The sequence below is a fragment of the Chlamydotis macqueenii genome, chromosome 4 (assembly GCF_036417535.1).
Source record: "Chlamydotis macqueenii isolate bChlMac1 chromosome 4, bChlMac1.mat, whole genome shotgun sequence".
Taxonomy (NCBI): domain Eukaryota; kingdom Metazoa; phylum Chordata; class Aves; order Otidiformes; family Otididae; genus Chlamydotis; species Chlamydotis macqueenii.
Genome location: NC_141559.1, coordinates 2,126,430 through 2,150,682, shown reverse-complemented (window position 1 = coordinate 2,150,682; position 24,253 = coordinate 2,126,430). Strand labels below are relative to the sequence as shown.

At 41.5% G+C, this 24,253-nt stretch overlaps 1 protein-coding gene across 1 annotated transcript in view; it reads right to left on the bottom strand.

Moving 5' to 3' along the window:
* The window catches only part of LOC104481662 (N-deacetylase and N-sulfotransferase 4), a 75,015-nt gene that overhangs the window by 33,048 nt on the left and 17,714 nt on the right, over positions 1 to 24,253 (bottom strand). Inside the window, exons 2-5 of the mRNA XM_010122937.2 lie at positions 17,208 to 17,295; positions 12,468 to 12,622; positions 4,027 to 4,212; positions 2,221 to 2,349 (exon numbers count right to left, since the gene is read on the bottom strand). Coding sequence (XP_010121239.2) covers positions 2,221 to 2,349; positions 4,027 to 4,212; positions 12,468 to 12,622; positions 17,208 to 17,295 — 558 coding nt within the window. The remainder of the gene's footprint in view (positions 1 to 2,220; positions 2,350 to 4,026; positions 4,213 to 12,467; positions 12,623 to 17,207; positions 17,296 to 24,253) is intronic.

Here is a 24,253-nt window from a genome sequence, read left to right as displayed (position 1 = left end):
TGCCCGAATAAGCACTTGTCTTGGAACAGATTCATACTTAACTCAGAGTTGGAGAAGTGCGTGTCAGTATTTCACTTGGGTCGCTTAGCTCGGTAAAATATTAGTTTTGATGAGGTAAAGATAGGGAATCATAAAAGTGGGAGGGGGAAATCAAACAGTAACAGTATAAACAAGTTATTTTCACATACCGCTCAATAATATATATTGCACTCTCCACGTTATTAGAAAGTATCTTGGTCAAAACAATGACTTAATGTACTGAAGAACTCTCACTTTTCCCTCACTTTCCCTCATTTTTCTTTGGAAGCTGATCTTCTAACTCCGTCATGAACATTGCTGATGCATTATTAAATCTGGAATGTTTTGCCTGCCTTCCTATCTCTGCTTCATCACTCCTGAAACCTAAAAGGTAGATGGTAGAACTGCTTCTCTCAAGTATTCTTTGTGACACCAAGAACACCCCTCTGTGCTGCAGGACCTGTTTAGGGAGGGAATTTGCCCTTTCCGGGGGACAGCAATTGGAGCTGGCTGGGGGAGATGTCCTGCGGGACTGGAAGGAGTTGAGCTGTGAGTTCCCAGAAGGAAGATGCTCCAGCCACTTCTGAGGTTAGTCCTGCTTGGGAGCTGTCTGGTGAGCCTAGGCTAATGACTGATGGAGAGAGAGGCCTATCTGATTTCATTCAGAGGTCACTAATAGCCTTTAAAATCATTGTTAAAGTAATTGAACAGCTGGCCTTCCCCATAGATTCAGCCTGTCCTTGGAAAGAACATTTGGATGCAGTCACTTAAAAGATCCAAAGGCTGAAATTTCTAATAAGCAACTGTGAGCTTGGGCCTTCTTGCTTATTTGCTGTGAGTGAGAAAGCAAAACCTGAAATGAGGGAAAAGGTGAGTTGTAGGGGAGGAAGTCGAGGTGGCCTGAGGATGCTCACAGGCTTGGACATGGTGATTGGCTGAGGAACTGGGGCTGTTCTAAGTATCTCCCGTGGAGTAAGAACATAATCTGCTACAGACTGCTGCGCTGCCTAAATCTGAGGAAATCTTCAGGTAATTGGAAGATGTGCAGGTATTGATCAAAGTGTGATAAAGCAAAGGATAAATTCCAGCAGCGTCTCAAGGCAGCGGTGTGCCAAGTTACGCTTAAGGAAACCATGGAAAGAAAAGCCAGCCTGAGAGAATTGTGGGTAATGGAGAGGAATGATGAAGAACAGGGTTGTTTTTTTTATTCTCAAACTTGGTGTCACATGTATGGTACAGAAAAATTCCTAATAGAAATGTCCCATTTAAAGCCCACTGAATCTTTGACTTGGACATAAACTTAGTTCCCCAGCCAAAATATTCACCTAATTATATAACACTGAAACCTATATTTAGGTCTCTAAATAAGTGACCTGGATTTGAGAGTTAGCTCCACCTGAAGTTTCTTTAACTCTGCAGAGAAGTCCAATGAATACTGCAATTTAAAACCAGTGAAAATTAGGCCACCTGGCAAGACACAGGACATTTATCTTGTAAGCAGTATCACTTGTTTGACTGGAACAGGAAGAAAGAAGGACAATGCCAAAAAAACCCCCAACCAATTGATATATGATATTTTTTGTTCTTGTCCTGCTTTCCACCTCTAGGCTGCTGCCTTAAATGGGACCAGGCTGTTGTTCACAGGCAGGAGAACTGTGCGCTTTCCTCCTTGATCTTTGGTAAATCCTATCACACCTATGCACCCACCTACATCGTGTTGTCATCTGGGTGCGTGAGACAGAATTGCGTGATAGCCCTGCAAATCATTCGTAAAGCCTGTGGCACTTCGGATTAAACCGTATGTAGTGTGTGTCTGTGCGTATGTAGGTTGTGCCTGAGGAGCCAAGCTTGTGGAAAAAAGGAAAAGGGGAATAAGATCACACAGCTTTCTCAACCCTCACTGGTTTCTTTGTCTCACTTGGACAAGTCAGCGTGCTTTTCTCTCACAGGGACCTGGCCTCAGGTTGGGAAACAATATGGAGCTGAAATGAATGCATTTTCCAGTAACTTGTATACAGTTGTATTTAGAAATTAGCAGAAGACATATTGCTCCTTTCCTCTTAAACTACTTGTTACCTCTGTAACAAGTGGGTTTGATTTTCATTTCCCAAACAAATCAAAGAAAACTGATCTCCTTCCCTTCCTCCCTCCCTCCTCCCCATTTGTCAGCATGTCCAAAAAATAGCCAAAGAAGGTACCTACAGGATTCAGGAGAATGGTGAGGAAGAGTTCACCTCCCCGGATACTTTTGTCCAGCTCCTGAGGACCCCCAGGATATTCTTTGTAAAAAATAGTGTGAGTGAAAAGGCCACAGGTCTGTCGAGGGAGCACCTGAGGAAAAAAAAAAGTGCTGTTGTGACATCAACTCCTTACTGCAAACATACCCTGGGCACAGCCACCCAAATCCCTCCAGCAACTCAAAGAAACAAAGCTGCGGCCCTTTCTGCCTCTGCGCTCCGGCGTGTTTCTTTACGGGCTCCTCTGTGCCTTCAGCGCTCTCTTGGTGAGCGAGCACGGCCCCGCAGATGTGGAGATGTCCAGATGGCAGCTCAGAAAAGCTGCAACGCACATGCGCTGAGCTTCGCAGACTGTTTCATTCGGCTCCTACACCCATAATAAGTGTTTGTTTCCTGACATTTGGAAGAGGAAGAAAACAAGAAGCCAAACCTCTCTTCCCTTAGCAGGGTTAGTTTATTAGCAGATAAATAGTCCTTGCTGGCCACCTCCCCTACCTCAAGCAATTGATTTTACTCTTCTTGAGATGCTGCATTTGGATTCAAGGCTGCAGACAATAAAAGGCTTGTTGCTTCATATGTTCCTCAGTCCTGAAAACCATACCGAGCCCCTCGTTCCTGTTTGTGAAATGTGTATGGGACTGGTGGGATGCTGGCATGAGACCAGCCCAAGATCAGCTCCCCGTCCTGTTCTGGGTGTCACAAACCAGTGAGGTAGCAGCTGTGGGAAAACAAACTCATCTTGGAGAAATAGGTGGTTTAGTTAGCAGCTAGGTACTATCAAAGGGCTCTGGTAAAGTAAAGACAACTGTTGGGGCTTAGGGGTATTACCTAATTAGTGCAGTGACATAATTGACCTGGGGAAGGCCTTTTGTTTTGTTTTTGTCACTATTTTTGCTTTTCTGCTCAGTTAAAACAAATAAAACCTAAGTTCATCAGAGCATTTTAAAATGTGTAAAGGCACTGCTGAATTTGGGTCTACACCAACAGCAATCGGACTCTGTGCAGTAACTTCTTGGTTTTGATTAAAATGTTCCTTTTGTCTTGTTTTTGGGGGATTACAGTTTTAACTTTACATACATGGGCAATATTCAAGACAGCTAGGACTCGAAAGCATCGCAGGGCCTGCCCTTGAAATATTTCTAACTTGACTTACATATATTTAATTTTTGTTTCACCTATCTGTAGGGTGGCTGGTAAGAGAGGCCAAAGAATTTTTTACATTTTCCTACGCTTCCTGCACTTGAAGCAGGAAGTGAGGAACCTCTTCTCTCCTCATACAAACGCGTGGTCTGGAAGAGTTGGGCACGTGTCTGGTCCCTGGCTCTGGGAGTTTCAGAAGCAAAGCTTGGAACAAACCCCAGGCCTCAGAAGTGTCACACTTGCTGGAGGAGATTACTTCCTCCTGCTCACCTTCCCAGGTGGTGGATTTCTAATCCTGTCGTGCATAAAGATGAACCAGAGCTGGAAACATAGGTCTTAGGCGGTTTAATGAATTTCAAAGTATGCGTTTAGAACTTGGTTGATAGTTGATGGGACTACAAGTCGATTTAGTTTGCGAGGATTTACATTTGCGGTTGCCTGAGTTTGTGTGAGTTTTGTTCTTTTCAAAACTGGCTGCATAACAAATGCACTACTTTGGCATACTTACAAATCCTTGATCACAGAGAATTTTAATGATAGCTGTAAAACTTGAAGCATTTGGTAAAAATAGCACATTTTTTTTTGAGTCACTTAAAGTACTATTGCTATGAAGCGTGGAAATGCAGTGTACCATGATGCCATTGTGGATGAAGCCCCGTCTGTACCGTGCAGGTTTCAGGTGTGGGTATTCTTCTGTGCTGGTCACTTGGATGTGCCAGACCTTCTTCCAGGCTTCATACAGCTGGATGTGAACTGGGTAGACCCCAGAGTGGTGCGGAGCCACCGCGTACCCCATGTCAGTCGGTATGCCGTGCTCCTGCAACACAGCAGAGGGAGGAATATATTTAGGAACAGAAAAAGAACATGTAATTATTCAAAGCTTATTTTTTTCCTGCAGACAGCAGCGTCGGAGAAGCTGTTGTCCTTGGACAGACTTGTATCTATTTGTATGTAGCACAAGCTAAAAATGGGGAGGAGATGAGGGGAACTGGAGTTACAGTTTGATAACTGCGGAGTGATAAATAATCCTCTTGGATGACATGGTGTATGCTGTTATATGGAACAGATTTACCTGCCTGCTCATTACATATTGTGTGTATTTTTAATAAGCATCTTACCTGTTGGGTTCTTTTTAAAGGTGATCTAATAAGCTGATGCTGCTTATTTACTAAGCTATCAAACAGCATCAGAGCAGTAAACAGACGGAAGGAATTATTGCAGTGACACGTGGGATTTTTTGTTTCCTATTTCTGGAATAAGAGCAAGATTTCTTTCTGATTAAAAAAAATACATAAAAATCCCCCATAGCTTCTGAATCTGCTTATATTTTCCGTGGCATTAAGGTAGTAGCAAAAAAAAATCCTGGACTTTGACAGACATATCTTTCATTTCATAAATATTTATTCATCTCTGTTTCTATGAGGAAATATGTGCATTTTCATGAATATAATCTATAGGTTATCTTGAAAATATCTTCTGATGGCACAATGAGGCATTTAATGCGCAGGCAGAAGGAATTAAGGCAGAAGCTTAACTGTGAGCATGCTGGGCAGGTTTCCTTCGCTCCTGATGCTCTCCTACCTTTGTTCTGCTCCTCATCCCTCCTGCTCCCAACTTAGCGTGGGCTGCTTGAAAACCCCATCTGATGACGAGGCCTGATAACCACATCTATAGACCGGGATATGTTTAAAAGAGCAAATTATTTGAAGTGTAAGCTATACATGTGAAAATGAGGTAATTAGTCTCATTGGTCTGAGTATTCAGAGACACATCCAGCGTTTATCATCAGCTACCAGCAGAAAAGTGCTGTGCTCTGCCTCTTCTCCTGCTGAGACTTATTTCCAGCAGATGCAGTAAAATCCCTTTTCAGCTGTCCTATGGCATCTCCAGTTCTGTCCAGTACCTGAAGGAGGGCTACAAGAAAGCTGGAGAGGGACTTTTGACAAGGGCAGGTAGTGACAGGACAAGGGGTAATGACTTTAAACTGGCAGAGGGCAGATTTAGATTGGACATAAGGAAGAAATTTTTCCCTGTGAGGGCGGTGAGGTGCTGGCCCAGGGAGCCCAGAGAAGCTATGGATGCCCCATCCCTGGCAGTGCACAAGGCCGGGTTGGACGGGGCTGTGAGTCACCTGTTCTGGTGGAGGTGTCCCTGCCCAGGGCAGGGGGCTGGAACTGGATGGGCTTTAAGGTCCCTTCCAACCCAAACCATTCTCAGATTCTATGATCTCCAGGTTGCAGGGTGTCCTGCTGCTGTGGCTCTCGCCAGATCACTTCCTGCACTTCAGATGTTGACTGAGTTCCTTTTACTCCTGGTACCACAGGATACATCAGCTGTTTTCTGCTCATATGAAATTGATGTTCAGAGGGAAGTGGATAAAATGAGACTTGTTGGTCCTCTTGCTCACATTACCCAAGAACTGTTGATTACTTTAATTCCAGGAACAGCAGGTTCTGCTGGGCATCTTCAAGTACTTTGCAAATAAAGGTTTTTGGTTCACTGACAAAAACTGAGAGTGCTTATTCATGCATCACATAATGCAATTGCTTAAAATTATCCGTTCCTTAGTAGTAGACATCTTGGTTTATTGGCTGATCTTGAAAAAAAGAAACTCATTTCTGTCAGTGACTTTACTGAAAGCAAATGCAATTTCTGCTTAACTGCTGTTGTTGCCTACTTGAAAGGCAGGAGTCAGTTGAAGAGTTAAATGGGGAATAGCTCTATGAGAAGTGCTAAATTACTTTTCTCTAATTTTTTTTACCATGTATAAAGGAGAAAGCTACATCTAAAGGCTTCTGAAAAATCTGGCTGTTTATTACTCTGCCTGAGTAGTCTTTGCTCACGCTGTCAAATATACTGTGTGAACTTGAATATACTACATTAACTGGCATCCACAAACCTTCCCCAAGCCCGTGTTAGGGAGTTTACAGGCACATAAATGTGTCCTGAGCTAGATAATGCGCACTGCTCTGAATGATATGTCCAAAAGTAGGTATCTGGATGAATACATGCAAAATCCTGTTTATCTACTTACTGTTTGCTGCTGGTATTGCCATGGCAACAGAATGGTGAAATGGTAATCTGCCACTCACAAATAAAGTAAGACAGCTTTTCATAAGTCCTCAATATAAAAAGCTAATTAGCCTCTGAATAAAACCTGCACGCTACATAGTTGATCACACAAATACGGGTCAGTTGCTCAGATACCCGATGACTTCAAGAAGAAGCAACTAACAAATAATCAGGTTTGCTTTGGGCAGTTCTATGATCAGTTTACTTGTGTAAATGCAACATTGTGTGTCCTCCTTTAGTGATTTCTGTTCCTCCGTTTCCTTTTTTCCTCATTTTTTTTTATTCAATTTAGTTTGAGATTGGAAATAAATGTGTTAAAGGAGGAATAGACATTGGAATCTAAGCTATTGAACAAAATGCGGGATGCCTGTAGCGAGTATGTTTTCTTACATAATCTAAGGAACAATTTCCTACAAAATTTTATTGGGTTATTTTTACATTTGAGACTTTCATAGAGTTTTTTTTTTCTTTCAAAATTTGTCCAAAAACTGTGTGTGTGTGTTTGTCTAGTTAGGAAAACTTCTGGCCCTCGTTGGCGCTGAGAACAGCAGCGTTAGGTTCGTTTGCACTCAAGGGTCCTCAAGCTGGGACCCTAGAGCCATTAATCTTGGGCAGGTTACATTTGTATTCCTGTTACTTGTGCGTTAAGAGACTTTGAATTGTAATTTAAATGCCAACGTAAGCTGAAGCTGCCGCAGTGGATGAGTTCAGAATTAAAGGCTATAGGGGGAAGATGATTAAAAGAGTTGTTGCTTTTTTTTTTTGGCAGAAAATTCTCCTTGTTATTGCTACTTCCATGCGTTGGTTTGCATCCTGAAATGGTCTAGGAACATGTGACCTGTCTTCTTTTAAGGGCTACCCCAGACTTAGAGGATGCTCTCCAGGAGCACATCTCATGTCCTCCAAACACCAGCACGTGGTATGTGGATCAGACTCCCACCAGAACCCTCCCTCTGATGCCCACTTGTGGCCAGAGCATCTGGCCAGTGGCAGCCACCTGATGTGGCAGAGCCCAGGGGGTCGCTGTCTCAACCCATGCTGATGCATCCAAACCAGAGCAACGGGAATTGGAAACTTGTAGTCCTACCCAGGCAGCCTGGCTCATCTTTGCGCCCTCCAAAGTTTCCTTACCCAGGGCATGTGTGTAGAACGGGTACTCTTACGGGTCATCTGAAAGGCTGGAGCAATCTGCCAAGGCTGCTTATTCCTCTCAATTATCAGCTTCGTTCATGCAAGTAAAGATTTGTTTGAAACTCCTAACCTGTTCTGACCTTCCGATTTGTACGGAAATGAGCTGTGCTTGCCGTGTGTCAGCATGTGCTGGGCATGCTTATTCTGCATTTGCAAAAAAAAAAACCAAAAAAAACCAAAACCCCTCTGTTGGAAAAAGGGCAGGTAATGCAGAATGAGTGCTCCTCTCCAGAGGAGGTATATTCTCAACAAGTTTACATTCCTATAGCAGGTTTTACATGACCAGATGTTGCAAATTATCATAAAACCCAGCATCTGGAAGACTGAATATTTATATTGTCAGGATCTTGACAGAAAAACCTCAGTTTTTGATTGGACCAAGTATTACATGTCCTTATTAAAATGCAGTAAGAAATGAAATGAAACAAAACCTAAAACAACACATCTGGCATTCTGCTTCTTAAAGATCAGTCATGATTTGTTTTACAGAAGCATCTAGTATTGTTCATTGTCAGAGAAGGAATAAAAAAAGCAATCAATTTACTAATTTACTAAATCTTACGTCTGTGGTAGATCTCTTCACACAGTCAGTTGAACTGCAGCATTCCCTTTGGTGTAAAGACTTTTATTAGATGAAAAATTGAACAGATATTTTACTCAATCTCAGATACACTTGTGAAACTTCTTGCCTTTGTCGAACAGTAGATGATACAGTAAGATGTTACTTTTTAAGATGTTACCTTCCAAAGTTAAAAGATGTACAGAAGCTTTGAGTATTTTTAGTATGAATATTGCTGCACATGGGTGAGATTTCCTGTAAGAGATTATCTATTACTATGTCAGTTTAAAACACTTAGTAAAATTTCTCGTATTTGGTTAATTGATTTGCTATTTTTTTATTTGTCAGCACTCACAAAAATGTGTTGCATTTGATTGTTTTTGTTCAAGATTTATGTTTCTAGATAATGTTTATTGAATAAATGTTTCAGCTTTCAGTTACTTTTAGTTCAATTCTAAACCTTAAAAATCTGCTTAGAAGCTCTCTAGGTAGACAAGATGGTTCAGCAAATGAGAGGTTATTCCTACTGAGATGCAGGAGCTCTCTGGGTTGGTATTTCCTGTTCTAGGCATGCTTTGTGCTGTAGTAGACTACCAAGAGGTAGAGAAGACGCTGGGATTTAAGATCTTAGGTTTCCAAGGATGTGAAATGAAGAAAGGCAGCCCAGCACTGAGGGGAGCTGTAAATGACTAGGAAATGCATAGACTCTGCAGGGACGTGGTACCAAATAAATCTGAGAAAGTAAAGACAGAGATGTGCTGTCAAAGCATGCTCCTGATAGGGACAAAAGCACTAATGAAGATGGACTATTTCAGAAGGATCTTGAGGTTAGGTTGAATAAATCTCATCCTGTCTGCACAGGAGATGTTATCCTATATATGCAAACCATTTACAGAACACTTTTAGACACAGTCTCTAGTGGGCGTCTCTCCTTCCCAACATCAACTACAGCTATTACTAATGGGACAAATGAGCCTCTTTTCATCACATGCAGATACTTTGCCTTTGATATGTGGTCACTGGTCCTTGTCATCTCTGTATTTAATTGGCATATTAAAAGCTTGTGTTTCTTTGCGGTTTGGGCGGCTCAAAAATTTCGGGCAGAGGAAGCGCTTATGTGCATCTGTAGTTGGTTTATAAACAGGAGATTGAAGGCAAGGTGCTACACGGCAGGCTCTGCATTGATTGGTTTGGTTTGTATATGTGTATCTCTGCATTGATTTATTTGTTTTTCTGTATATATCTCTCTCACTTCTTCATATCAGATCACAGCTCCCTTTTCACAGCCGATGATCGTTTTTGCCCTATCTCTACTGTGTTTTGGGCACATGCGCTCACAAATGAGCACAGAAGATAATCACTGAGCATACAAATCAAGGGCAAAAAATAGAACTACAGGCTTTGGATTAAATATGTTCTACTTGTTTTTCTCAGATAAGGGTGTACAAAAGAGAAGAGGAAGGATATCTTGTGATTAAAGGATGGCAGTGAAAATTCAATTTGTTTTCTTTTTGGAATATCAGGACTTCTGCTTGCGCAATTTGTTTACCCTTTTGTGTCTCAGTTGCATTGCCTATAAATGAGGAGAATAATACTTGAGATATTATCCGTTTGCAAAATTTAATCCAAAGCTTAATCCATTAGGGTCTTCAAAGGATTTTGAGATCATCTGATGGGGAAAAAAACACCCCACAAAACATGATCAAGTCAAACTCAACTGATAATCAAAATAAATGTCACTTGCCTTTTCCTTAGCCAGGCTCTGAAGCATACTGTCTGTATTTACATACATAAGAAAACAAAAATCTCTGGCTGTTTTTTGTGAGGCTGAGGATATCGTGAGTGCTTGAGGAGAGATTTGGCAGTGTGGGCTGTGGGAATGGGGCTGTGGACGGGCACAGATGTGGGGTCCATCACTCAGGCACATGTGGACAAGAACTTCGCCAGGCAAAACTACCCATGCTGCCTGCTGGATTCAGAGCAGTGGGGCAATAACATATCTGAAAGATGTGAGAAAGTCTCTTCCTTTCACCAAGTAGGCATGAAATAGTAGAAATAATAAATATTTTAGTAATGCCTGAAATAAAATAATTGGGAGGGCTCTTGTTAAAGGGGGTCTCCGGTTCACAAGCAGTCGATCTGTAAGGGAGTCCTTTAAAACGAAGCCCCAGATATAGAGGTATACATACCTGCACTGAAATCAAGGCACTTAGATACCTAATTAGCAATTAGTTGTATGTATACAGAACTGTTTAGATACCTGATTTCTGGATGCGTTTTGTGGTACAGCTGTTGGAGGCGGGCTGCAATTGTAAGCCCCTATTTTATTGAGCATCGTTATGAGGTATGGATATATCCGTGTAAAACACAACAAGGTCTTTTATCTGCTTTTACTCTGGAGGACTTAGGGAAGCGCAGCTGTAGAGCAGGGAGTTCCGTTCCTAAGATAAGATGCTGAGGGGTGAGAAGGCAGGGGAGGATACAAAACTGCTCTGAAGTCATGGCTGGGACCTCTCTGATAGCTATCAGGAAGGTTGTCATCACAGGGAGATAAATGTCTCCTGCAGAGAGGATTTCACAGGAAGCTTTTTGAAGAGAAACGCTCTCATCAGTAAATTGTACGGCTTGTATAGATCCAAGGTTAAGAGGTTGGTACAACCCCTGTCCAAATGTTAGCAGGAAATAAAACTGTAATAACAGCAGCCTTTCACTGACATCAGCTCCTTATTTATAGGCACCCTAAGGATTCTCTACCCTTCAGTGATGATAGAGACATGGGCTTTGTCTTTCTGCAGTTGAAGTTGGAAGCAGATTCTATTAGCAGCCCTGTTTTCAGGCTACGCTAGAGATCTTTAGTCCGAAAGGTGGTTTGACCTAGAGGAGTTCATGTTTCCTGAAAATACTAGGAGAACTTCCCCAAAGGTTTAAAGATGAACAGACCATGTGCTTTTAAGATAAAGACTATTTATAAAATTACTCTTGCATTTAAAGTCTCAAATATGTTTTGGCCTCTGGGCCAGGCTACGCAAAAGGCATGAACAGGACATGCCAGGAATGAAGGCTGACAGTAGAGGAGAACTGTAGAAAGGAGAGGAAGTCACCCAAAATGCCTCTGTACTACCAGCCTGCCAACCAGGAGATGGGAAGGAGGGAAGTCTGGCAAGAGGAGTGAACAGTTAAGCCATTTTTAATGAATTTTCCTTAAAGGTTGTTAGGAAAATATTTTTGTAAACAAGGGAATAATTAGTTTCCTTTCTGCAAAGGGCTAAGACTTGTGTTCCCGGAGCAGCAGAGACAGCCCCGCTGTGCCACTCCGCTCTTTTGAGTGGCTCTGGCTGCTTGACATTTCTGTGCCTTGTCAAAGACCACATAGTGTCTTTTCCAAGGTAAGCATTTATAGATTTCAGGTTTTCTTTGTCAGGCTCAATAAGCAAGTAGAATTACCCTGAAAGGACTCTAAATGGTTTCCACCTGACCTTGGAGTACAAGTACTCTGAGCTCTGGGCAGTGCTAGGAGGACAGCTCTTGTAAGTTAACAACACAAAGGAACAAAAATGACACGTCATTATCTATAAATATTAACAACAGGTTAGCTATGTAAAAAGCATATTTTTAAGCAGGTCATCTAAAAAAAGCACGGTGAAATCCAGAGAAGCTGTGGATGCCCCATCCCTGGCAGTGTTCAAGGCCAGGTTGGATGGGGCTCTGAGCAACCTGATCTGGTAGAAGGTGTCCCTGACCAGGGCAGGGGGCTGGAACTGGGTGACCATTCAAGTCCCTTCCAACCCAAACCATTCTATAATTTGCTTCCTTGGCTTCAAGATTTCTCACAAACCATACACAACATTTAAGATTCACAGCAACTTTCCTCCTCCCCTATTGACGATGTTTGCATCAGACTTCAGGAAGCTGATAACCTGTGTATAACCCCTTCATAAAGCTTAAAATGCCAGCTGATACCTGCTGAGATTTCAGCTTCTGATCCCTATGTTCTTGCAAAATTGCTTGGGTGAAGAGCTACTACCTCTTGAGAAAGCCCGTGTCAGTGAAAAAAGCTAAGACAAAATTCAGCCCAAGTTTAAGTCACAGAAAAGCTTTTTTGTTGGCCTTAGTTTCCAATCTTGCTGCCTTATTCGCATATCTACATAAACATATATATGTATAAGATAGATAAACATAAAAACAGCTTGGAAAGCATAGCTATAATATGCAAATATATCCTGGTGAACCTTTCAGTAACTTTTACTCACTATTGCAAATTCTTTGTTGAGGATCATCTGCTCCACCAGTGATGACTCATTGTGGAAGAGGTGAGGCTGCATGTGACTCCACATATGGGGAAACCACCAAAACTCATCTACAGACCTCAACAGCAGGTCATCGCCTTCATCTTCCTCTTCAGTCCCTGCAAAAGAAAGAAAGGAAAAAAAAAAGATAATAGAAAAGCAATAGCAGAAACCTTTCTTGGTCCTACCAGACACTATGCAGCTGGCCAAGGTGACATCACAGAGAACTCTGTCAGTCTTGCCAAATGCCCCCCACGCTCGTAGCTACCTCATCATTAGTCTCAGTAAATTGAAATCTGAAAACTTCTGGTAAAGTGAAAAACAAGTTTGCAATAGTTTGAAAATATAATTAGATGGAAAACAAGAAGCTGTAATGGCAAAGGGGTTCCGAATGTTTTTTTCCTGTCGCTCAGTATTCAATTGTTGCCAGGTTTACTCTTGAAGTAAAACCAATAAAATCTCCTGTATTAGTGCAGAGTATCTGCTTCAGGCAGAAGCAAGCATGTGTGGTTATAACAAAGAAAATCTTCCATCTGAGAAAGGAGACAATGCTGCTTCCACCATCTGCAGACATCCATCTGCAATGCTTTCTCAAATTGGAAAGGCAAAGTTACATTTCAGTAACTTCACCCTCAAATTACCCCACAACATGCAGTTTATTTGCAGCCTTCCTTCAAGTTTCTTTACTAATTAAATGTTTTTATTTAGCTTGAGTCAAATAAATAAGTCAAAATCAGTCTACTGGTGCAAACATAGCTTTGCTTCTTCCAAGCCTTTGTGTTTTGCAAAACTCACTGGAAGAAAATGCTCCACGGATGTGACTGCTTACTTCTGTGCCATGAGGCAGGAACATAGAGAGATGACAGGTGCATGCACTTCAGCTCTTTATTTTTATTTTTCACTTCCGCGGTGTTTTTTTGAAGAACGCGACTACAAGGAGCGCGTTACTTTGAAATGTTCTCCTGGTGTCACCGAATCTCTTTCCTCCCCTCTCTGCAGCACTCTGCGAGTTCTAAGAAATTTGCTCCTGCTGATGGGAGTGCTGCTGGAAAAAGAAAACAACCTTGTTTTCTACATAATTCCTTACTGAAAAGTAAGAATTGATGGCTGCTCCTTCGTGCTAAGCTTCTGTATACGGTGTCTGTTGAATGATCGCGCTCTTGTTTTTTTGGGGGTATGTGGTTCACTTGCAGTCACCCAGGCATGTGCAAGGGAAATGTGACTGGGGACAGAAACTTAACATAGGCTTTCAAAATGGGACAGAAGAGAAAGGGATAGGAGCTTGTGAAGCCTTTGAAGATAGCTTTGGTAATCCAGAAGGAGAGAACTGAAGGTAGGGATGAAAAGGAAAAAAGTGAATAATTGAAATGTATGAAGAACTAAAATAATTTGACGTAAGGTTTAGGTGAAAGTAAAACTTAATGCCTTACTAACACTTAAAGTAGAACATGGGTCTTGGAATAATTTTATTATTAAAAACTACATTTTAAGAAGCCTTTTTTTTTCTACTAATTTCTTTGTAACTTTAGAGACAACTAAGCTAACTTTGCACTTTTTTTTAAACCGTAACAAAAAGCAAGCATGATAAAGCACAACACTTTCCATTTTAAACAACAACAACACCACTCTGTAATGGCAGAGCTGAAATAGAAGAGTTGGAAGTTTAACACTTGGTGATGGTGTTGCTTTTGAGGATAACTTTCCTTACAAGACTGGAAAAGGAGAAGTTTGATTTTCATAAATTCCTAAGCAGCGTTATTTCAAAAAAAAAATCTCATGCAAAGGTGTAATGGAGCATTTGGTGAGTGCTTATATTGTTTAAATATTTTTGCCCAATCCTTTATTCAGAGTACAGGAGGCAAAACAAGGGATTTTTAGGTTTTAATTTCTTGTACAATCAACATTCTTGATGTACGTTTCTGTCTCCATTTTAATGTGCAGTCTGGAAAATGTGGTAAACATACAGTCAAGGAGGTGACCATATATCTGCTTTGAGATGCAGCGTGCACTTGATGCAGGTAGGTAATAATTCAAAGTTTGTTTGCACATAATAAATAATCCTAGATTTTAAAACTACAACTGTAACTTAGAGGTCTCTTGAGTTCAAAACTGAAAATAAGTTTGAAGTTGCTGTCAATAATCTTGTAAATCTTAAACGTAAATCCTGAGAACATCTTAATTTCTAGTGCCACAGCATGAACAAGTAGGAAATGCTTGCTAAAAGTGCATAACTAATAGGGTATAGACAGTTTTTTTGCTGATAGCGTTTCATCTACAGTGCGTCGTTTAGCAGTGCCACAGAAGGGAATGATGGTGGTGGCGAGATGATGAGCGGTGAGGCTCATCTGTCAGCTCTTGTACTGGGCGCGGGCACACCACCTGGAGTTGGTAGTTGTAGTTCCAGCAAGGTCTTTGGATGAAATGGATAACTGTTTAATCTGCCAACGCTAAATTCCCCTCCTGTAGTTTGAAAATGATCCAAGTTTTGGAAAGGAGAGCAAAAGGACATATTAAGGAGGTCAATGAGGCACAGCAGTGGCATTGCGCTAACAGAACATGTTGAGTATCTGATACTAAAAGCCTCTCTGGGTAAACAAGCCACACTTAGAGTAATTAAAAAATACCTTTTCATGTTTTATTTATAATGAGTCAATAAAATGTATATTGCATGGAGAATACTTTGAAACCTTTCCACTAAGCTGATGTGACAAAACACCACCACCAACCTGTAACCAAAGTGTTCGCTTAACAACTCAGATGCAGCGCTGGGGACCGGGGAGCAGGTCCCTTGACGGAGGCTATGCCTTGCTTCAACTCATTAATAGTTCTCTGCTGGTTTTGTAAGCCATGGGAGCCTAAGGAGGACAAGCATACATGTGCATTCTCCTGCTTTCTCTCTCAACAGCAGTAGCAAATCTGAAATTGCTCAGCATTGTATCAGCTGGGCAAGAAAACCTGTGATGATAGGGAGGCTGTTGGGCTGAAGGAAGAAAAAATGTATTGGCAAGTCAAGGGTCTGGTTTTGTAGAAAGGCTGTGTGTTTTGTGCCAGGCACTGTTCAGTATGACGTAACACTTTAAATAAAATATCTTTCTCTACCTCTTCCCCTCGTTGAATTACCTTTCTCTGCAGTGGACACTGTAATGACTGATACTGGCTTTATTCTATAGATGGCCACAACTGAGCAGCATCCTACTGCAGAGCAGCTCAGAGCCTTGGGCTGGTTTTGTTTATTTTGCTGTGTTGCCTGTGTGCCCAATTAATCTCCAGAAGGAATAACTACACAGGCAGGTCAAGATGAAGTGAGGAGAATACTGAAGTTCTGTCTCCGAAGTTGCTCTCTAATCACAGCTCTGCCACTGGCTTGTTATATGACTCCAGGCAAGTAATTCCATCTCTCTCTACCTCTCATTTTTCTCAGGCTCTCCAGCCTGCATCTTTAGTCTGTAAGGTTTCCTGGGCAGCAGTTGCTTAGCATTATGTGGGCTCACACAAGGGGAAAACAGCCTGGACTTTGAAAGCGACAGTGATACAAGTACATAATTTTGGTTTCCTTCTCTCAAATGCTTCCTCATCACCCTTTCTCCCGGGGACCTCTGTACTCCTAACGAGTGATGAAATGGAGACATAAGAGCTGGGCAAGCTCATCTGTTTGGTGTTCAGGTATCGGCAATGAAAATGGGAGTGCTGTTATATCTGCACTGAGAGGGGTGACCTGCCTTCCTCCACAGCTACCTCAGGCCTGTGACAGCTGGGATGGCATGGTTCCTAGCTTTTAAACTTCCCCTCACATTCTCTTGCTGCTGTAATGCTTCCTCCTCTGTCCAAATCAGCTTCTCTGCTTCCCTAGCATCACTCCATGTCGCTAAACGTGGTTGACAGCGGAGGATTTTGGAGGTGATCTTCAAAGGTGGGAAGGGAAAGGACAGGAGGTGTCTCCCTTGAAGTGAGTTGCTGAATGTGTCTTTGTTTGCCTTAGTGGTACTCTCCACAATGGAGCATCGTGGCTCGGTGACAGCAGAGGGAAGCCCGGGAGGAGGTGCAGGAAAGTGATAAGAAGGCAAAGGAAGAAAAGCAACAAAAAGAGGTGCATTGTGCTGTGGAGAATGGAACAAAAGAGAAAGGAGTCATGAGGAGGAGATGTAAAAGCACCTAATCTTCCACAGAAAGACACTGCAAGTGTGCAACTTGTTACTGCATAGAGTGTGAAAGGAGCTGGGTTGCAATACAAATTTCTTTTTTATCTTGTTTTCCTTTTATTGTCCCTCCTGACTTGCAGATGACTGAGGTTACCTTGACAGTCATAACAAAGTCTTGTGCATCCTATTGAAACACTTCTGCCTCTTCAGAAGTTAGGAGACATGATTTTTCCCATCTTTTCTATTTCATCATACTGAAAAAAAACCTTAGTATGTCTTCTGTGTTGTCCTGTCTTTTGTGGAATTAGAGCCTAGCAGTTCCTTTGCTTTCTCTGTAACCCTAAGGTTTGCTACCGCGCATCTCTGAGTTCCTGAGAAGCTCATCCATAGCGTACCTTTGCCCCTTTGGACACTGAATCAGATACTGGATGCTAAAATGGAGGAGCATGTATTTCCCACTGCTCCACTGACTCAACGTGTGATTTAAAAAGGTTTAAAGCCAGGTTTAAAATCCTATCACCTATTTAACCTGGGAGCTACCTGAGAGCATGAAGTTCCTTCTTACCTGTGTGGTAAAATTTTCCTGAAAATCCAAGGTTGAAGGTAAAATTTGCAACCTGAGTGCGCAGTAAATTTTGAGTCTCTAGTAAAGCCTGAAATAAATAAGAAATTAAGATGCATTTAGAAAAATAAATATTAATTTTTGGAATGCCTAATTTTAAAAATTGTGTCCAACTGAGGAGATACAAAAAAAAAATCCTGTTAAATGTTTCACGTATTATTTTGGGCTCATGCTTTTTTGTAAGAATTAAGTGAGCTTAATTTGTTCCATCAGAGTTTCATGGTCTAGCAAGCAATAGTACCTAAGTACCAAAGTAGGTGATGGTTCTGTCACTTGGACCCAGATAATATGCAGTGTTTACAGTGACCTGTGGCCAGACTTGAGTCTCCAGTCATTCAGAGGCAGCAAAATAGTAAGTTACCAATACTTTGGGTTATTAATGATAAAATGTGTTTAAAACCCAAAGTAAAACTAGCAATGTGACTTGCCATCCAGATGTGGAGGCGTTGGGCATTTACTTACCTGCAGAAACCTTTTTTGATTGTGTCAGAAAAACAAATTCAGGCTTAAATGTGAATGAGCAAAACTCAAATTTTGACCTATGGTAGAAGTAGTGTCCGCGCCAGAAATTAAATCCCTGTTAATTTTTATTCTTTCCTCCAAGTAAAAGATAAGACCAGACTAGATGAAATGGAGGAAAATGGTATTGCTTATAGGAGAAATAGATGTAGCCTTGGTCACCTATCCTTTTTTTTTTTTTCTTGGATGTGTTGCCAGCCACTAGAGAAAGAGAAAAGATGGTTCATCCTGCGTGAGCTGTCTGCGTTTACTGTTAGTTGTCAGCTCCGCACTGCTTCTAAAGATAGACCTTGCTGCACGGAGATGTGTCCGCTTTCAATCACCAGCCCACGTAATTCGGACGTGCTACATATGAGATGGATAGTGCATTTATCTCCCTGTTGGTCTTGCCAATGTTGAATGGGTTACAAGCTCTATTTTCATCAATTTTCCATGTCTCCATTATGTGGCTCTTGAGAACTTTTCCCATTATCTATTAATAACATTTCTATTGATTGAATGTTCACGTTCTTGCGCTGTTCAAAGACAAAATGAATGCAGTGGCTTGCACACAGTCCGAGTCCAGCTAATGTTTCCTTTCGTTTGAAAAAATGACGTTTTGTATGGTCATTAGTAATTTCACTTAACGTTACAGGAAAATAGCTTTATGTTTTTGCTTGACCCCACTGGTCTAAATTAAAAAACAGCAAACTTTACTTGTGACCATAAATGCCAAGTATGGCTAGGAAATAAAGTAATCTAATGACAGCAAATCTTGTGCTTTAGCCTTAAATATTAAGAAAGCTGTATAGTTTCCAGCCTATCTTGCCAGGCATTTAATAAGATGATTATTTCAATCCTGCGACAATTTCACATGTGGGACTGTATTTACATAATATAAAACAACTACACGTTCGCTAAAATCTAAGACCTTAGAGATGCACAGCACTGTTAGCGAAGACGTTGAGGAAAATCCCCAGTTGGTAAAAACTGGCACTAAACTGACACCATTAAAGTCACCAGGGTAGAATCTGAGTCATTATAGTTCAGAACATAATTTTCCAAGCTATCTAGAGAATTTTATAGATGTTGAGAGAGACCGATGGACTGAGCAAAATCAATTCCATTTTTCTTGCAGGAAAGAACATCTTGAGAAATTATCATCGCTTAACAGATAGTATAAGAAGGTACATGAAACAAACATCGTTATATCACTTTGTTTCTTCCCTCTGATTTCCCTCACACTGACATCTCAATAAGATGACGGAACTGCGGGATAGGCTGAAGCCTTCCAGCCCAGTGAGGTCTCATTAAAACCACAGAGTGAGGATTAAGATGTAAATCCTGTAACCTGCAGCGTGTCAAGCGTTTTTCTCTGTCTAAAGGGCAAATCCGTCACTCAAACGGGATTTGGCTTGGTCCTGAAGACTTTTTAAAATTGCAATTTCTGTAGATGCATATTAATTTTTATAACATGCAGCTGAACTTCATTTTCATGGCCTCACTTAATTTTAATACTAAGAAGATATTGTCAGCTAAATCAGTCCAAACTTAGTTTATCACTACTTGTGTATTTGTAGAGGGGAAGGTTAACGTCTTCTACATCCTTAATCAAAAAACAAAAAACAAACAAATCTCTGTTTAGGTGATTAGGGTCTGCCTTCCCTATTTTTAATGAATACATATTCAAACAAAACTGCTAATGACTTGTACTGCCTTCACTGGTAATTTTGCACAGTAAATAATGAGAATTTTTGCCTCCTGTAGGTACAGACCTTATCAGCAAGCAGCATAAAAATGTGAGAAGAGCAGACAACTTTCCTCCATTGCCTTTCCTGCACTCCCCCAGGTCGGCGAGTCCCAGTTTGTGAGGACAGCTGCAAACACTGGGCATTCCTCTGGCTCCTGGATGGTGTGGGGTGGAGGAGCTGCCTATCCCTGGCATCCAGTGCCAGAAGCCTTTCTGGGACTTGCCCAGCCTTCACGCGGGGCGGAAGGTATTTATTTTATTCTGAAGGGTTTTGCAGGAGGGAGAAGGGTTGTTGAAAGGCTGGAAATCCTCCCCAAGGCCAGATTTGAGCACAGCTATTCGCACACTGCCTGGTCCTTTTCTGGGCACTCACCTATCCCAGTCCCATCCCCAGGGACTTTTCACCAAGGGAGAAATGGTAGGGGCTGCCCACAGCTTCAGCAGAAGGGAAATTCATATAGAGAAATGTGGATTTTAATTTTTTTTAAAAGCATAACAAATCTTATTTTGTAGAGAAGACTTTTCTCCTGGATATTTCATCAGACCACAATATTTAAGTGTGTTAAAGGAACAGCTGGGACTCACTGTTTTATTTTTGGACAGGTAAATAGATAATGCTAAAGAATTATCTTTCTCCAAGGAAAGAACCATGGAGCACACCTGCACGTGGACAAGCGGGCATGTCTCAGTGCCAGGCTAAGCAAAGAGCAGGGATTTTATTTTTTTTTAAGGTAATCCAAGCTGTTCTTTCGAATACAAAATCTTAATTGCCTGGAATCTCTCAACTCTTGGGTTTCTTTTTCTTAATCGATTCTTTGCTTCATCAATGAGCCTTCTTTCTGTGACATCCGCGAGATACGGTTTCTTTTTTACATTGCATTTACTTTCAGCAGTCTTTTACATTAATCCATATAATTACCTTTTGTAGATTTGAAGTTTCCATGTCTTTATTCTTAATAATTGGTGCATCTATTAAGCAGAAGTGATATTTTCCCGCTATGTCCTTGTTAATTATAACTCTATCCTTCATTTGCATAATAAACTTTTTGGGGCAATTTCTGCAGTAACATTTCATGCCTAATAGGAGCAATTTGCTTTCCTTTATTAAGTACATTAAAACTTCATGCCCCAGACATCATTGACTGTAAACATTTGATTCTGCTCAAATTTAATGCACCAAGGCATTTTGCTCTGCCATATTAGGTTTATTTATGTGCTATGTTCTGGATTGTTGGCTGCTAATGAGACTTCAGCTCTTATTGCTCTAAGGCCTGAATGCTAACCTCATTTTAATGAGTTCATTATTTGCTGCCTTCTGAATGGGAGACAACAAATTTTCCTTTTAATTAAAGGTCAAAACACCTCTGGCTAACAAAAGGGAAGAGGTTATCAAATCCTTAGAGAAGGTAAAAAGACTTTTTCTGATTTTGATGCCAAACATGGGCAGGTCAGGCTGAGGCAGAAGCTTTTTCTCTGGGGACCAAAACTCGAAATCTAAGCTAAGTGATAACAACGCTGAAATGTGGTACTACTTTTCCTGTGACGTTTAAAAAAAAAAAATAGATCCCAAAAGTCAGCCAAAGTAATTAAAGAGGCTTTCCTCCCAACCCAAAGGTCTGTGTGGATCAATACTGCTGCTGAAGCATGAGCCTTTCTTTACATGTGCAATGATTTATAGGGTGCAGGAGATGGGTGCCAGCTTAATTGAGCCAATAAAAACTAATCTTTTTTTTTAGCGGGGAAACTGAGGCAAATGTGATCAAAAAAAGGAATTAATATACAAATTCTTGTCCTTTGTCTAGCATTTTAGACCTGTTCACTATCTTAAAGGCAAGCTAAAAATCAATTCATTTGAGAAGCTGCTCACATCATGGACAATAGTGTTAGAGGAAGAGTATTTGTGGAAGAAGGGACCAGTGTCTGTGAGAACAGCTGATGAAAACTTAAAATCTGGTCTTGGAGGAAAATCCTAAAAGTTTGTGGAACGCAGACATTGTTCAGCCTGAAAACTGAAACTGTCAAAATGTCCTTATAACCATTCTAAACATGATCTCTGTAAAACAGAACCAAAATTCCTGGCTCTTGCAGATGTTTTGGGGGCCTTCCCAGAAGTTGCTGAACATGTCCAAGAGCACCAGCAGAAGCCTAGGAGGGACCCAAGATTTGCAGGACTCGACGTTACCCCAAAGTGGAGCAGGAAGCCCAAGGTTTCATTTGGGCTTGTAGTCATACATGTGACCTTCAAGAGGCAATATTGTGAATGTGAATTTTGGGAACCAGCAGAAACTTGAGATCTTGGAGGTTCCCATCTCTGTGGTCAGGGTGCCCAGAGTCCACAGCCTATGCGGCACTCCCCTAGGTAGATATGCCCAAGGAAACATGATCCCAGGTTACTACACGGCTGCTCTGTGAGGACTGCACAATGCAGAGGATGGATGAGAAAGGATCTAGTTCTTCATGCAGCTTGGAAGAAGATCAAGGGAAAGAGGGGAAGTTAGGTATTTCTGCTTTCAGTGTATCTGTAATTCGCTGTCATCATGAATTATTCCATTTCCACAGACTCATTGTAGGAAGTGCTTCTGGCACGAGAGGATGTGCCAGTGTCTGGCATCCCAGGGCTACGTGGACAAGGTTACACTGCCCCACAGCCATCTGAGGGAGATGACTGAGAGTCCTGTCAAAAACGGGCTAGCTTGCCATTATTCAAAGTCATCATTCATTTGGGAATGGATCCTAGCGCTGGGTCATGATTCCACTGCTGCAGGTTTTTTTTTCTTACTTTCATATGTGTATGCATAAAATACATATCCTCACTATATGCACGTTACTATTTATCTATATGTACTCTAGATATAAAATATGTGCCAATATATAAATGTAGATATTAGAAAATCTTTCTGTACATGATGTTTATACACATTGCTTAGTAAACAGGATTTTTGCCTGAGACAGGTTGCCCAGAGAGGCTGGGGATTCTCTGTCCTTTGAGATATGACCCGATCTACTTTTGGTGTTACTCTGCCTTGAGCAGGGGCTTAGACTAGATCACCTATGGAAATCCCTTCCAACCAAAATTCTAAGATCTGATGAAATTTTTCCCTGTATTTTCCACATCCAGACAGCTTTCTCAGGCTCATAGACTTGTTATTAATACCAAGAAGTCGTTTAATGCATTTATTCATTTTATTTTCTAACATCTGTCCTTAATGCTTTTGCAGTTACATAGGCATGAGGTTGGTTCCCAAGCTGTTCTGTGAAGCAATTTGCTGGTGGTCTGTGGGAAGTTGGAGGACTACAAAGTAGTAGTTTTGCTCTTGATTTCCAGCTGAAAGTTTGCAGGAGGAAAAAAAAAAGGCAAAGAATACTTCCAGCAATGTTTCTTTCCGCTGCAGGCAGCTGCTGTCAGGATGTGATCTCTGATTGTCTCTTCCCGGTTTTGCTTCCTTCCTGAAATCTACGCTAGGAAAAAAAATCCGACAATGCCTGATGTGGTCTTGGCAATCTTCAAAGCCGATGGAATCCTCACAGGGCTACCATGAAATAGTAATGATCCCAGGAACCATCGTAAGGGTGGTGTGAAATACCTAGTCACTGTTTTTCTGACAGGAAAACTCAATTTAAAAAAAAAAGTGATGGCTAGCATGGCATCACTGACAGGATCACTGTAAGACCAGGACTCCAGCTTCCTTAGTTCCAGCTTTTGGTTTAGAGCACAAATCTCTGCTGTAAGGGGGACAATCAAATTAGCTGTATCTGTGCTTCTTAGAATGCAACTCAGTAAGGAATTTGTAAACCCACTGATGCAGAGTCATTGATTTCTGTGTGGTGAGGATTTTGGCCTACTTCACGTGCTTATAACAGCATTTCAGTAGGAAATTCTTTAATCCTAATGCGTAGGAATGATAAAGAATTCGTATTATTGACTTACTGGCTAGATTTTGAAAGGAGTTTAGGGGTTGAAGTTAGTCAAATCCTTAATGGGATTTTGAACTCACTCGTACTCTTTACCATATGCCCAAACTGATTTGAATAGCTGTTCACCAGGCCCCGGATCAATGGGCGACTCTCAGCCCTTGGAGATTTACGCTCCCTCTCAAGACACTTTTCATAGAATTATAGGATGGTTTGGTTTGGAAGGGACCTTCAAAAGAGTGGGTCTTAGAATCATAAAATAGTTTGGTTGGGAAGGGACCATTAAAGGCCATCCAGTCCAACCCCACCAGCATGGAGCTGGGACATCTCCAACCAGTTCAGGTTGCTCAGAGCCTCATCCAACCTGGCCTTGAATGTTTCCAGGGATGGGGCATCCACCACCTCGCCGGGCAACCTGGGACAGTGTTCTACAACTCTTATTGTAAAAATTTTTTTCCTAATATCTAATCTAAATCTACATCCCTGTATTTGGAAACTGTAACCTCTAGTCCTGTCACAACAGGCCCTACTGAAGAGTTTTTCCCTGTCTTTCCTGTAGGCCCCCTCTAGATACTGGACGGCTGCTATGAGGTCTCCATGGAGCCTTCTCTTCTCCAGGCTGAGTTCACCCGATGCATTATATAGATAATTCCCAGTGCTGGTTGCAGACTGCTCGCCACACCCAGCGAGGGGAGCGGGGCTTTGGCCGTTGCCCTGTCTTCATGAGATAGGAGACTTCACTTGTTTTTGTATTTATTTCTGTGAAGTGCTATGCTAATCTATAGCGCCGTATAAATAATTAATTGGGAGGGCTCTGATGGTGCTGAAC